At 35.6% G+C, this 16,386-nt stretch overlaps 1 protein-coding gene across 3 annotated transcripts; it reads left to right on the forward strand.

Annotated features, from left to right (window-relative positions):
• Positions 1–2,647: 2,647 nt before the first annotated feature.
• NIG (NSP (nuclear shuttle protein)-interacting GTPase) lies at positions 2,648–16,177 on the forward strand. 3 transcript variants are annotated; one of them, XR_015219111.1, is made up of 15 exons: positions 2,648–2,809; positions 2,903–3,025; positions 3,973–4,034; positions 4,768–4,855; positions 4,952–5,013; positions 5,094–5,190; positions 5,431–5,904; positions 6,949–7,635; positions 7,760–7,921; positions 8,012–8,116; positions 8,224–8,304; positions 9,196–9,361; positions 9,457–9,502; positions 13,869–14,071; positions 15,534–16,177. XR_015219111.1 is itself a non-coding variant. In XM_086602766.1 (14 exons), exons 2-14 carry the CDS (start codon positions 2,927–2,929, stop codon positions 14,002–14,004), a joined length of 2,265 nt encoding a protein of 754 aa, XP_086458892.1. In that variant the 5' UTR covers positions 2,648–2,809; positions 2,903–2,926; the 3' UTR covers positions 14,005–14,557. The 3 variants fall into 3 exon arrangements, 1 of the variants encoding a protein (XP_086458892.1); XR_015219110.1 differs by having other exon boundaries at positions 15,722–16,177; XM_086602766.1 differs by lacking the exon at positions 15,534–16,177 and having other exon boundaries at positions 13,869–14,557.
• Positions 16,178–16,386: the final 209 nt, after the last annotated feature.

Here is a 16,386-nt window from a genome sequence, read left to right on the forward strand (position 1 = left end):
ATGGAAAATCGGAAACGGTATGCAAATACATCAAACAAACCTCATATAATAATTAATAGGCCGAGAAATCGAAACCGAATGCAAATACATTGAACTAAACTCAAAAAATAATTAACATAAAATAAAAACCGAATGCAACCGCATTAAACTAACCTCATAGAATAATTGGTGGGAAATCGAAACTAAATGCAAATGCATTGAAATAATCAAAAAAAAATAATTAACGGAAATCAGAAACCAGATATAATTGCATCGGACTAACTTCAAAGCATAAATAATCAGAGACTAGATGCATATGTATTAAACTAACCTTAAAGAGTTATTAACGGGAAATCAAAAACTAGATCCAAATGCAATGAACTAATCTCAAAGACTAATTAACGAAACATTGAAAAATGGATGAAACTACACTGAACTAACCTAAATGAATAATTATCGGGAAATTATAAATGTGATGTAACTGCATTGAACTAACCTCAAAAAATAATTAACGGAAAATCGAAAACTTGATACAAATGTATTGAACTAACCTCAAAGAACAATTAACATAAATTCGGAAATTGGATGCAACTGCATTGAACTAACCTCAAAGAATAATTAACAAAAAACAAAAAACTAGATGCAATTGCATTAAACTAAAATAAGATATTAACTAATGGGAAATCAGAAATTGGATGCAAATGTATTGAAATATCCTCAAAAAATAGTTAACTGAAAATCGAAAGTCGAATGTAACTGCATCGCACTGACCTAAAAGCATAAATGTCGGTTTTTTTAGCCTTCTCACATGAGTAATTACGAGTAATTAGAAACCCAAAATGAAAGTGAGTTTAAAAAAAAAGACTCTTACATGTATGCAAACTATATAGAAATTGTAAACTATCGAACTAACCTAGAAAACAATTAACGAAATCAAATTGGATGCGGATGTATTGAACTAACCTCAAAGAGTAATTAACGAGAGATTAGAACACGGATGCAAATTCAATAAACTAATCTCAAATACTAATTAACTAAAACATAAAAAACTGGATGCAACTCAGATCAATTAACCTTAATGAATAAGTAACGTGATATCATAAAATGGATGCAATTGCAACCGAACCAACCTTAAATAATAATTGATGGGAAATTGGAAACTTGATAAACTGCATTGAACTAACCTCAAAGAATAATTAATGAGAATTTGGAACCGGATGCAACGCATCTACATTAAACTAACCTCAAAGAATAATTAATGAAAAATCATAAACTTGATGCAAATGCATTCAACTAATAACCCTAAAAATATATTTGTATTATATGTAGGGGAATAAATGTCTCGACAAATATAGTTTTGCATTTTAAGTAATGTTTATCATACTTCTTTTATTGTGATTGGGAATGCCTTGCTATTCAAGTAGCTTAAATATTATCTTCACCAAATTGGACATTCTCAAAAACTTCAATCAAACTTCTATTGTTAAAACTAACAATGAAAAGAAGTCGATGAGTTTTATCAAAGTTTGATGCTTCCTTTTTATAGAGAATGGTGCAAGAAATTTAATTGAGTAATTAATATAATTTTCATATCTCATAGCTATGCATAGTTGCTAATATTTTTAGAATAATTTAATATAACGGCACCCGTTAAGTAGGACACGTTCATGTGATAAATCTTTTTCAAGTGAGAGTGGTGTATTCTTTGAGGATATGGAAACAATCAATCTATTTTAGTGATTTGTACACATTAGTACGTAAGCTGAGCGGTGATGATTTACCGTTAAATCACCATAAATATAATAAAACTATTATACAAGCTAGATCGAGTTTAAGATAATTCTATTTGAAAATTACGGATTAATATCCTAAACCACAAAGTGAAGAGGCTATCTCAATTTGATCCCTTAGTTTCCAAGTACTTATACACCATAATCGATGCTCGGCTATCTCAATTTGATCCCTTAGTTTCCAAGTACTTATGCACCATAATCACGCTTCATTAACATATTTCGGTTTATTTTCAATAAAAATATATTTTGATTCAAAATTTGTCGCTAAATCACCATAAATCTAAAAAAACACTATTATACAAGTTTTAGATCGAGTTTAAGATAATTTTATTTGAAAATTATGGATTAATATCCTAAACCATAAAGTGAAGATACTATCTCAATTTGATCTCTTAATTTCTAAGTACTTATGCACCATAATCGCTGTTCATTAACATATTTCGATTTATTTTCAATAAAAATATATTCTGATTCGAAAATTTGTGTGAGACATTTTATAAAGCCTTTTCAACACACAAAATATTTAATAGATCCCGGGCGTATGCCCGGGTCCAAAATCTAGTTGAACCTAAAGATGAAACTACTGTATTAAGTTCATGTGTACGTCCAAAGATGGAAGATGCCGGATAAAAAAAGCACTGATTACTCTAGTGGGCTGGACGCGTCCATTGAAAAATACACGCCGTCAGAAACAAAGGGTAAATAAGTACATCTAGGATCTAGCAACTGCCGAAATTGATTGTTTCGTATTAAATTCTGTTACATCCAGTTTTGAAAGGCTAATTAAGTAATTTCCACTGACCCAATCATTCCAAATTCAGACCGGCAGTAATAGGTTGTTAAACCGTCAAAACCGGCGACGTTTTCTTCCTTTTGACTGCACCAAGAAAAACAAAAACAAAACTCTCTCTTCAGAAAGAAAAAAAATAAAACTCTCTAATTTGCTGCCAAAAAATAAAATTATTATTAAATCATATTTTTTCAAATTCATGTTTTCTTTCCACCCATCATCTCCATAAACTTCACATTTCAATCAGGTAAAACTTTTATTCTTTATATTGGGTATCTAGATCTAGCCTTTTTGAACTTTTGACAGCTGTAATTCTAATGAAATTGTGATGAAATGATAGATTTTGTGTGTGAGAGAGGAGGAAATGGCGAATCGATTGAAAGAAGATGAAAGAAATGAGAAAGTAATTCGTGGTTTATTAAAACTTCCTGCTAATCGGAGATGTATCAATTGTAACAGTCTGGTAATTTACTTTTTACCAGCTCTGACTATATATATAAATATTTTTTTTTTATGTTCTCGATTACATTGGCTCATTTTGTTTCCTTTTTAGCTCTATTTAAATCCATGCAAATTACTTCATGGACCCGTGAGAAATTAAGATTTATGATTGTTTAATGTGGTACAGAAATGATAGTATTTATTTAGAAGCAAATTTAGCAAAAATTAGGTGATGCTTCTACCACCTTCACTGTTGAAGACGATACAGATCAAATTAAATTTGTTGCCACTTTTATATTAGGACAATTTTATGATGAACTGGTATTGAATGATGTTGGTGATAGTTGTTTATCTTTGTTGTTTTTTTGTGACAAATTGTCGAGAGAGTGGTGTACTGAAAATCTCTGCATCCTTATGCACAACGTCAAGAAGTAGGCAGATTGTTGTTATAAGGATATGTGACATAATACTGGCAAAACCTGTTACGATATTGTATTTAACAATATTGTTGACTGTGCTGTTAGGAAGAGACCACCCTGTTCTTAACAGAGTCAAACACACCTAGAAGAAGGTAGAGAACTCAGTTGCATCCAAAAAAATCACTCCAACTTCCACATTATAGGTTGCATTTCAGTCATTGCAAAAATATAAGACAGAATTCCCAATTTGATAGGGTCTTGGGAGGAAAAAGTTGGACTTTCAATAATTTCAACTAGATTTAGGTTTTCTTAAAGAAATAAAAATTTGTTTTTGATATTTTGTGCGGCATGTTTTTCCAATTTGTTGAAAATTTTAGATATCTTTTTCTCTAATTGCAATAACATCACTTTAAGATTATTTGCTCTGCTGCTGTGAACAATGAAGTGTCTAGTTGCAATATTTTTATCTTTTTTGCCCCTAAAATAGAGAGACCTGCTGTTTAATAACACAATGAGAGCAATTAGGGACTGAATTTATTATGCCAAGCAGGGACCACAGTATGTTTGCACAAACTTCTGGACATTTGTTTGCACAACCTGCAGTGGAATACAGTAAGTGTTCATCAAATTCTTAGTATCTTCATTGTCTTTTGATTTTCCTCCAATTTTTTCCGGTAGCATTGCCTTCTTCCTTGTTCTTACATTTTCCATCTATCTTTTTTCGGTTGTATATAAATCTTACTCTTTCCATGATGTCAATGATACACCACAGCTTAAGTTGACTTTTAGAAGGGGTCCGGTTGTTTCAGATAAAAATTATCTAACAAGTAATAACTATGCAACATAACGAGTAATAACTATGCAACATGGAAAATCAGAATTGTGTGTTGGAGACCATGTCTTTTTACCTTGCATTTTCGTCACAGTCCAACTGAACAACACCCTTCGATACGATTTTTGCTATGCTACATGGCACACCATATTTTAAAATAATCCGTGTTGGACATATATCGGACACATAATGTATTTGATATACCTCAATGTCTGATATTTCGCCGTGTCAGACACTTTGTATCCGTTTCGGATACGGACACACCTATCCGTCTCAATGTAACTTGGGATTTTTATATCAGTCTGTTTGTCAATTATTAATGATTAGACTTTTCTATGTGGATACTTTAATGGGTCTCATATCATGTTATTACCTATAACATTGTAGGTCATATTTTGTTGTATCCGAGTAAGATAGGTATAAGATGCATCATTATAAATTTGTGTTTGCTTCAAAATACCATATTAAAGAGAGAATGTGCTGACTCAATATTGTATTAAAAATGATTTCCAGTCGGGAGTACACGCACCGTGTCAAGTCTGTGTCCATGGCCAAATTTACTACCCAAGAAGTTAGCGCTCTTCAAGGAGGCGGAAATGAGGTATCCATGCATTCTCTGTCAGAGCTAATCTTTTAATTTAGATTTTTCTACAATTGACTTTTTCATAACCTGTTATGCACAATTTCTATTTCATAGCGTGCAAGGGAAGTTTATCTCAAAGAGTGGGACCCACAACGTCATTCTGTACCGGATAGTAGGTACTTTACAATTTACACGCCACTGTTAGTGTACAAATATTTGATATAGGTGTAGTTCTCATTGCCATTTTCATTTCCAGTAATGTTGAAAGACTCCGGGACTTTATTCGGCACGTCTATGTGGACAGAAGATATACTGGTGAGAGGAGTGTTGACAAGCCTCCAAGGGTAAAGATGGTATGCCCGAGCTCTTCTGTGTGGTTCTTTGAATATACTCATTCCTTTTCCAGTCTTCCCTCAATAAACGGAGATAAATAAAAAGTGGTAGATGTTAGCTGTTATCAGCTTAACTTTGTGAAGTTCAACTGCGTCTCTCTTTGATCTTCTGCCATATGAAATTTGTATGGAAGCATGGTAAACTTTGCTAGTCATACTTTCCTTTTTTACTTGATGATGTTGCATCGGTATAATATACAGGGTGAAAAGGAGGATTCTTATGAAAACAAGAGGGTAGATACATCTCGTGGTGGTTCCAGGACCCCACCTTATGATGATACATATGATCGGCGCTATGGTGAAAGATCTGGTTTTGGTGGAAGAAATGATGAAAGGACTCACAAGTATAATTACGATGAAAGGAGGAGTCCTGGTTATGATCAAGAAAGTCGTTATGGTAATAATTATAGGAAAAGTCCTGTCCGATTTGAGGTGGTAGATGACAGGATTCGAGATGATAGATTTGGAAATGGGAGAAAGCTTGAAGACCGCAGCTTTCCTGACGGAGAATCTAAATCGGAAGGAAGGTCACCAAACCGGCAAATGGATGTGTTCAGTCCTCCTATGGTTCGTCCTGTGAGGGATATATTGGGGGAGGATGTACCACCTCTCCGTGTTGGTGAACCTCCTAAAGCAAATGGTGGAAAGGCTTCAGATGGACTTGCACGTACACAGGTAGAGTTTTCTACTGGATTGGAACCTGAATTATTTGTGCAGTGAGGAAACACTATAGCTGAATCATTTCTCCGTATGTATGTAGTGACATCATTAATATTTAAGTCTATCAAAACTGAAGTCCCATGCCTTTAACATGATTTGGTTGGTTATGGGATGTCGAACTTATCGCATAATTAATTTTTTAGGTTGCATTTATGTGTGCCCGAGGGATGATCCAATTTTAATCTAGTCCGATAAGGACTGAGATGATTCAAATCCGATGTTGTTTGAGCCAAATAGGTTTAATTTTATAAAAGATTGATACCCAACATGTTGTCCTTACACGGACAAGATGTGTATGTCGTCAGATCCTAGATCTTTCATTGCAAATTTTCCCACTTCTCAATCCGCTAGTCCACCTTATGGTCCTTAATTTCTCATCCGCAAAAGGGTATCCCTGGGAAGGTTAAGCTCATTTTATAAATAAATTTTTTTTATACATATTTTTCTACATATTAAAAGGGTAAAATGTGGGTTATATATACAAACTTTCTTTCATATTCTGAAAATGTTCGGAACTTCGGATAGAATCATCTTCGAGTTAGTGGGAGGTTGTCCAAACAGACCCAGCAGTGTGTCAAACTGCAATCTCGATCAAAACCCTAAGCTAGTAATTTACAATGTTGATCCCAATCTGATCGGATCGGATCGGATCTGATCCATCAACAACCCTAGATCCATGTAATGGTGTAATACATGTTAAACATTTTACGTTCATCCATCCTAAATGGTTTAATGAGCTTTAATAAAGAGGTGTGGAAATAGCCATTTCCATCTCAAAGAAGGAACCAATTCCGGGAGGCTCAGTGTAAAACTTTGTTGTGTTCTGTTTGATCGATTGCAAAATATTCTTTCAAGCATGGCTGTCCAACAGAAAAAGCTGCAGTAAAGGGGATAAATGTCTTCCATATCTTATTAGGATGTTGTGGATTAAACACTTTAACTAAATTACTTTAAGTATGACTTTTTTAGTACTTACTCTATGAAAGGTTCTTTTTGCAGAGGACTGTATCTTCAAGTAGCTTGGGATCCAACAATGGGGGATCAGTGGAACTCAAAAGGGCAAATTCAGGAACTTTGATAGACTTCAATGCTGACCCTGAACCTTCAGCTGCCACAGCAGTGTCACCGGCACAACCAATGGCAGTACCGGTTGTACAACCAGTCACGCAGCCGATAGGTCCATCGGTTGATGGGGGTAACTGGGCCTCTTTTGATTTTGCCCCACCAGCTCCAGCTCAACCTCAGGCTCCTTCAAGTGCGAACACACTGGAAGATTTACTGTCACAATTGTCAGCTCCAGCAACCGCACCTGTTGGGAGCCCATCAGTCCTACCCACTAGTGCTGGTATTCATACAACTTTGCCTGTAGGTAACATGACAACATTACCTGTAAGCAGCGGTTCTCCAGTGGCCATAACCAACTCTTCAGCATTGCCCTTTAGTGGTGTTACAGCTGCACCATTAGGCAATGTCCCTTCCTCACCCATTAGTGGCGGTGTTTCAGCTGCAGCACCTGGAGACATGATGTCAACAATGCCTTTTGCTGGTGGTAGTTCATCAACAAAAACTAATGATGGAGGTCTGTGGCCAACTATGCATCAAAATAACCCTTCTGTATTCACTGCCAACAATAGTCAGTCATATGCCCCACAATTCAATCCTGTTACCCAGACTTCAAACAACCAGGTGAGATGCATGACATGGCATTTTAGTTTGTTTCTCATGACATGGCATTTTAGTTTGTTTCTTTCAGTGTCTGTTTATAACGTTTTTGGTTAGCACACATATTGATGTCTGTATATTTTTGCAGACATGGAATTCATCAATTGCTGAAAATGTGCAATTGCCATCAACCCCATACACACAACCATCTCAAGCTGCATCGAAGGAAAACCAGGAGGCAAGTAGTGTGGTTGCAACACTACCAGTTAATTCAGAAGGAAAAGCTGGTGAAAGAAAAGCACTCCCGGAGGTAACAGTTCCCCTCGCTTTTTTAATGGTTTTACAATGTATACATTTTTAAAACTCTCTTTTCTGAAAAGTATCAGCAAATTCTTGGCAGGACCTTTTCACGGCAATGTATTCTGTAGTTCCTGTCTCGGTTCCAGCTTGGCGTAGTGGTCCGTCCTCTGGCATGGGATTTGGAATGCAATATCCCACTGCAGCGGTACTTTACTTACCGTAAATTAGTATTCTAAGCAATTTTGACCTCTCTTCATATCTAATCACACATTTGGTCAGTTCTGATTTATGATCTGGCTTCTTTTCTTGTAGCAAATGCAAACTTTTCCTCAGTCAAAGCCAACAAATCCATTTGACCTCAGTACTGAACCAACTATGGTTCATGCTACATCGGTATGCCAGTTTATTATTTCAAAGTGTCGATTTTATATATTTATGTTTTTCTTGAATTCATTTGACTGATAGAATTGAATTTAAATGGAAGATAAAATCTGTTAATAAATGACTCCCAATTTGTTTACCATTCTTTATCAAGTCCTGCTGCTTGTTTACTCTTCAAATTTGCAGAAGTTTCAGAGGGACTGTGAAGGTCTAGGTGGTTGGTTCCATCAGTGATGTGACTACCAAAGGGGATTAAATCCAGTTGTACTTTGCTTCCATTGTATATTTGCAATTTTTGATCCTCATCTGCATACTTTTTGGTTTGAATGTTGGTGAAACACCCATCGAGTACTTGAAACCTCCCTCTATGCTTTAAATTTTAACCGGCCGACAGAACAGATACACCCACCAAGTTGAAGAGGCTATGTCTTGCTACGAGTAGGACGCTCTATCTTCACAACTATTTATGTAAGAGAATAGGGTTTGCTCTACCCTCAAGAGCGCAAAAGGTTGTGAATTTTCACAGTAAACAAGCACATTTTAGCATTGATCTACAAAAGTCGGCTGAAGAACTGGCAAAGTTATGTTCTAAGGGATGAAATTTCCATTTCTAATAAATTTAATGTCTTGCTTTTAGGAAAAAATGTTTTGGGATGGAAAATTTTCAAGTTGGTTGATATATAAAGTTTCAAGTTGGCAGGAATAAATAGTTATTGTCTCGAATAAACTTGATTGTTTATTAAATTGCATCTCTCATCTGTGACATTCCTTACAAAATTTTGGTCATCTGTAGCATGCTTAATTACTTTAAATTGATATATTATAAGTTTGGTATGCCCTCAAGAATTTGCACTTTTAGTAAAAGATATCTATTTATCACTATTTATGTTCCTTGTGAAACAGTTTCCATCCATGGCTTCTGTGCAAGGTGTACTGCCAAACATGGGAGCTCCGCCAGGCTTAGTGCGTACGACCAGCCTTGGTAACCCTTCTCAACAATGGATGCCTCAGTCACAATCTTACGCGTCATCTATGCAAGCACCACCTTATGTGTCAACAATGCCTTCAAGTAAAATAGAATTTTGTCTTTCTTTTGTCTTCCCTTCCTCTCATAAACATGTATTTTGATATCCAAACTTTGCCAATGATTGCCAATATTCTCAGGTCCTTACATGGGGCAACAGTTCTCTACTAACATTCCGGCTCTAGGGTACGTATCTCTATTAACATCTTTACCGTATATATTAATGTACTGACGTAAATAGGGCATCATATGTGATGCCTAGTCCAATAACAAAGCCATCCAGGTTGCGTCCTTTGTTATTAATCTTATTTTCATTATTTTAATAAGTTGTATGGGTCTAAGTATGGGGTCCAATTAAAGCTGTTAAGTGTTTTAGAGGCTTGGATATTGTTAGTAAGTTCTCTATTTACTTTTTACTAGCAGGGCACATGTGCTGCGTGTGTTTAAAGTACTTTTTTGAAAAGAAAAACCAATGCAATTGCTTAACTAAATTTCCTTCATGTATTTATGCAAATAATTGGTGTTTCAGTGGGTGTAAGCACTTGAATTGTCATCATGAAAAAACAAAGAAAAAAAAGTGCTATCTTATCAACAAAATAAGGACTCAAAGCTGCAAACTTGAAATACAAAAACTTTTGAATTAAGAGAGATCTAGTTGAGATCAATAAAATTAGTTGTCTTAAAAAAATAAAAATGATAAAGAAAATGAACGAGTTTTGAACATGGATTAAACCCATTACCAATGGATCAAATGGATAAGGAACTGCTTCGGAAATTAGTGCAGTTGAACAAATATGAAATTAGGATGCAAAATTTGTACAAAATATCTATCAAGCCCTAACCCAATCAAAACCATTTCAAAGAAATCTCTCAAAATTTATAAACTTGAATTATGTCGAGTTCTATGTTACATGGGCACACCATATTTCAAAAATAATTTGCGTTGGATACGTATCCACGTGTCCATGTCGGACACACACAGACACAATATGTGATATACCTCAATTTTTGATATTTCGCTGTGTCAGACACTTGGTTTGTATCCGTGTCGGATACGGGCACACGTATTCGTGGTTAATGTAACTTAGGTCAAGTTTAATTCAGTCATAATCTAATGACACACTCAAATTAAAGAAGATGAATAGAATCCAAGTGAGAAGTAATCTTTTGTTGATGAAATTCAAATTTTAACATCATTCTCCACTGTAGTTCACTTGTGAATTAAAAGAGCTTCCGTTGGGAAAATGAGTTAGGAGAGAAGGTGAAGATAAGATTTCGAATGAATGAAAGAAAATCTTGAAGATGGGGAGGAGAGTAAGAGATGAAGAGTGAAAAGGCATTTGAAAGGTTATGGTCTAGGGATATTACTAGTACACCACGAGACGGTGAGCAAACTCGTGAAATGTTACCGGATTTTTGTTTGTTCTTCTTTGCAAAACTCAATTCAATTCTTAGATTTATCGGAGTAGTGGTCGTCATTGGATTTTTATTGCCTCTATAAAAAAGACCTAACAATTAGAAGAGAATAGAGGAAGATTTTTTTTTTTATTGTTCGAGTGAAGGAAGAGAAAAGGTTATAATCGACAACTCATTGATTTGGAAAATATTTGATGTAATAAGTGTATTAGGTGTCCTTATTGGGACATGTTCTTTTGTTTTGGTTATTTTATTTAATTTAATTAGATGCCATGTTGCCTAGTAATGAAAGCCCAGCTAGAGTTTTTGGTAAAAAAGGAGGAAGGTTGTTATAAATAGAATATGATCCTCCTTTAATGGAGAGTTTTTAGTTGTGTTTTTTTGGAAGATAGTTATTCTTATGAAGTTATCAGTTTTATTAAGAAATTGTGATTCTTGAGATTTTATTATTCGATTGAAGCTTCCCCCAATTGATTTACATCAATATTACTAGTATACAACGGGACGGTGAGCGAACTCGCAAAATGTTCCCAGATTTTCCTTTGTTCTTCTCTGCAGAACTCAATTTATTTCTTAGATCAATGAGAGTAGTTCTTATCGCCGAATTTGGATTTAAAGAGCTACATGCTCTACGTCTTTTTGTTGCCTCTATTAAAAACCTATAAATTAGAAGAGAATAGAGAAAGAAGAAAATTAGTGTTTGAGAGTGATGGAAGAAAAGAAGTGAGAGATAGAAGGGAGAGAACCAGGGGCAGCTATGAGTTTCAGAGGGTCCTGTGTATAACCTTAAATCAAGGCCCTCTTTACATAGCCGGTTGTGCAATTGAGCTAATTTAGTTAGAGAAAATTTAGGAAGAAATTAAATTTTCTATATTATTCCTTTCTTCAAAGAGAAAAAATATTAATTTTTGAGAAAAGAGAACAAAATATGTTAGTTTTGAGAATGTGATTTTTCAATATTTTTCTTAACATGTAGTACCTAATAGGATAAAACTGCAAAAATTTGAGGGCCTTTGTAAGTGTGGGGCGTGTGTGGTCACACAGCTCACACATGCTAAGTGCCCGCTCCTGGGGAGAATGAGAAGTGGGAGAAGTTTTTTGGCGGAGAGATTGAAAGGAAAGGGAAGAGAAAGAGAGGCAGTGGATATATGTGAAGTAAAAGCCTTTTTTTAAAAAAAAAAAAACCCTAGCGCAAGAAAATTCACTCTTCTTTTTCGGATTACATATTATTTTTTTGAAGAAGTTAGGGGTTAAAGGATTCCACAACCTTTACTAAGCATTTCTTAGATACATATTTTCTTCACTATCCTCCCTGATTACCTTCTCTAAAAGTATGCACACAAGCCCATGGTTCAAAATAATTTCATAGAACTTTTATCTTTGCCACCAAATTTCTACATGTCCAAGGAGGCTCCTCCTTTTGGTTGATAATGTTAACTGCCCTCATAGAGTCAGAAGCAACCTTTAGCTTATAATTGCACCTTCCTATCCCGATGAGATAGCTTGTAACTCCTGGAACAAAACTGATTTATTCCTTAAGCATCCACTGTATGCTAGACAAACAGTCCCATCTTCCTTCCTGAGAAGTCCTCCAAAGCCTGCTTTACCATCACAAAGGGACCCATCCTGACTGAGCATCATTGCACCCTCCTCCAAAGCCTGTTTTACCATAACAAAGGAACATTTTTTTTCTTCTCCTCACTCATTGTGTTTACTTCAAACATATCATGGATTTGATTGCGTGAAAGAGAATATGAATGAATTATAAATAGTATATGGCTAAAATAGTAAATTATGATGGATTTTCCCATTTTCTTCATACACCTATTCAAAAATTTCATTTTTATTTTATTTATTCATATTTTGGTGGAAATTAGGTCCTTTTTCGTCACTGTTTTGAACTGCAAAACTGACACAACTGAACCGAAATTTTCGATCGGTTTCTAGGTCGATGTCATGTCGGGTCGGTTTGACCTATTTTGAAATCGGACAACTGAGTTTGGTAATCGCATAAATCCGACCTGTGCACACCCCTAGTTGAAAGCTGTATTATTTATTCTTTCGTAGAGGTAAACAATCTCTAATTTTCTATATATGCATATTAACAGTTGAGAGCTACAAGGTTGGTGTATTATTTATTCTTTCGTAGAGGTAAACAATCTCTAATTTTCTATATATGCATATTAACAGTTGAGAGCTACAAGGTTGGTGTATTATTTTTTGTTCACCTCTTTGAAACAAAATATAATAAATCAACCTTGTAGCTCTCAACTATTGATTGACAAAATATTCGGCCCGAATTACTGGTAATCTTGTTGTATGAAGTGCTTAACAACAAACGACCTTGAGTTGGGATGCAAAATTGGAGTTCTTCATATACAATTAATCAATCCCCAAAAGTTAATTGTCTATTAAGTAACAGATGGGAAATGACACCATCAATGAGCATGCTGCATTGATAATGGAGTTGGTTTTGCAGCCAACTATATTCAAATATAGACAGCACATAATCTGGAAATTTCTAGATACACGACCTTACAAAGTTTTCACTTTTCTTCAGATGTCGTCAGAACTAATGTACAATTATAGTTGTTTTTTTATTCAAGTTTCACTTGCTTTAGTGTTCCTGAGTAATAATGCTTGTTTTGACATTTCACCATTCTTTTTGTTATTGTGACCTGGAAAAATGGCAGATTTGACCCCTAAACTTGTCATAAATATTCTTTTAAACCCTAAAGTTATTTTTAAGCAGTTTTGACCCTGTACTTGTAACACACGAGCAGCTTTGTTTGGGACAGTAAAATCCGGCACAAGAAAGTCGACGTGCCAACTCATTTGTCACCGTGTTAACCCACTTTTCTATTGCACCACAAGAAAATGAGTTGCCACATACGCGGCTCACTCGCCATATCAGTTTTCAGGTACTGGATTTGATTGTGGCAGACGGAGCTGCCTGTGTTTTACAAGTCCAGGGTTTAAAATGCTTAAAAGTAACTTTGGGGATTAAATGAATAATTTGTGACATGTTGAGGGGTCAGATCTGCCTCTGTAAATTTGTAGTGTCACTTCCTCTGGTTTTGAAATATTTATTCCTCTAGTTTCCACTGAAGCTAAATTATATTTTGACCCATTACAGAAATCAAGGAAGTGGAAGCCTTGGCGAAGCAGCCTTTTTTGGAAACTTGAGTACTGATCAGCAGCAGCCTGGAAGATACTCGCTTCCAGCTACTCCAAACTCTTTCTCTTCTGCTGGGGGAAACCCATTTGGGTAGATGCGAGCTACTGCTTTCTGATGCTGCTTTAGTGGCAGCAGATTGTTGTTTGAGCTTGTTGGGCAAGGTTGGTTTATTTCTTACTTGAAGATCAATTGATCCAGCTTAATGAGGTCCTTCTGAAACATCTCTGGTTAGCATGTGGCTCAATGTCTAGAAGTTGTAAAATTAGTGAGAAGGTGGAGCCAACACAAAAAAAATACAGCCAGAGGAAAAGATGAAAGAGATAGAGATGGGGAAGAGATAGTGTATAATTAGAAATAGTCTCCAACACGTCCTAGGGGTCAAGTTATATTAATTATATATGTTTGTTGTATATCTTATTGTTGTCATCGTCATACATTGCCTTGGCCCCCGATAGGATTGTATCGGTGTGTTAGTTTGATCATTTTTTGCTGCTCTCATTTCTCAGCCCTGCCACCCTTTACTTTCACGAGCGTGGTTGTTGCTTTGGGTCTTTTAGAAGCACAAAATTTTATGTCAGTGCAGTGCAGTGCAGTTTGTATCCATTATGTAACACATTTTGTTCCAAAATTATGGTTCTCCCCGTCTCTCTGACTTGTTTTCTAGCAGTAGTGTGGTGAACTGGTGACTCACCATAACTTATAGGCTTCATAGAATAGGCACTATACATCTATGATCACCATAACTAATTGATGGTATGTTAAAAAGAAAGTGAACATTTACTTGCTGGATTAGATTTCTCGGGACCAAGCTGATTGCCGATTATAATTAGGGCAGGGAATCAGGTCGGGTCGTCCAACCCGACTTGGGTCGATTTTCATTTCCGTTTTTTAATTTGGGTCGGGTTTGGATACAAGTATTGGGTTTTTTTTTTTAAAATTTAGTGTTATCCGTTGGGTTCGGGTTTGGATATAGTAAAACTATTCGGGATTGGATTCGGCAATATCCGATCTGAACCCGACCCGTTCCCTGCTTTAATTATAATCATTGTTCTAAAAGTCGGTCTAGGCGGCTGCCTAGGTGGTCTCTAGGCGCTAGGCGGTGCCCAATCGACTCGTCTAGGCCCTAGTTATTTAAAAAATCGGTGGACCGATTAGGCGGGTCTAGGCGGTCCAGTCAAGTTTTTTTCTTTTTTTTGAATGATTAATTGTTGAAAAATAAAAGCCCGTGTAGGCTTAAGATTTGAATCAGTTTAAAAGACTTAAGTCTAATATAAATTATATGTCACGATAACAAAGAGTATGTTTTTATATGAAGTCAATATTTCCCAACTATTACGTATTTTTGTAATAAGTATCTTTGTTTGTGTTTATTTTTTGAGTTATGGTAAATAATTTTCTTCATTTCTTGTAGTATATGTGTGTATTACTATATATATTAGGAAAAAAAACCGCCTAGTGCCTAGCCCGTCTAGCAGCAAGGCACATCTAAAGCTCAACATATTTAAACAATTGAGGTGGTTGCATTTTTTATTGTTTTTAATAAAAAAAAATGAAATCAATTTAATCTAGCCATTTTTCTACTCCCACGACCAATGTTGAAACAAAACTTCATTTTTGTTGTAGTGGGATTCCGGATTCTCACGTGCATTCCTTTGAGACCAATACAACCTTTTTATATAGGTTAATTCAAAGTTTCAAACAGGCTGATTTTTTGCATAGACGATCTCCTTCAATTGACAGAATTGAGTGGGGAGTATGTTTGAAAAAGACTACAGTTTTGATTAATTATTGTCTGTCACTGTTTTGTGAAGTTGTGGATAAGCAGGAGCTGGAACCATTGATCCTCTACGTACTGCACTATTCCTCGCAGCCAGTTTTCAATATCTGAAACCCAAAACCTGTACGTGGGAAATTATTATGACTGTAAGTTCTATTGGATATTTCATACTCTAGTCAAAAGATAATAGCAGCTGAATCCAGAGCTTCTACGGCCTCAGGCCATGGGTGGTAAATTTCACAGGACGTGACGTTCTGGTTCTCGGTTTAAATTCGTTTGCTTCATCTTATTTAGTCCTTAACTCCCTATATTTTGCGTGAGAGGAAAGGTTAGATTGTTTCTCTCTGGTCTTGTTGCTAATTGCAAAAGAGGAAAGCAATAAGGTTGTAAGGTTTACGAGACTAATGCAGGTAGGCTCTTTTACCTAGCCTGAACTTTATTGAAAAGATTTTGTTCAACAACTAATTAATAATGATCGTGTTTGAATTTTGATCATCCTCCATAAAACACAAATATTAAGTTGGCTTTGCAAAAGTAGAGGCCACCAATCCACCATGAATAATCTTCCAAAAATGGCCTACAAAGGTATTCTTTCTAAGAAAACTCCTCTTTTCACAAATTGCCGTATAATTCACAACACCCACTCAAAATTGCCCGTATAATAGAATATTCTACTCGGTATGTTATGTTTGCAATTTC

This window comes from Coptis chinensis, chromosome 3 (assembly GCF_015680905.1).
Source record: "Coptis chinensis isolate HL-2020 chromosome 3, ASM1568090v1, whole genome shotgun sequence".
Taxonomy (NCBI): Eukaryota; Viridiplantae; Streptophyta; class Magnoliopsida; order Ranunculales; family Ranunculaceae; genus Coptis; species Coptis chinensis.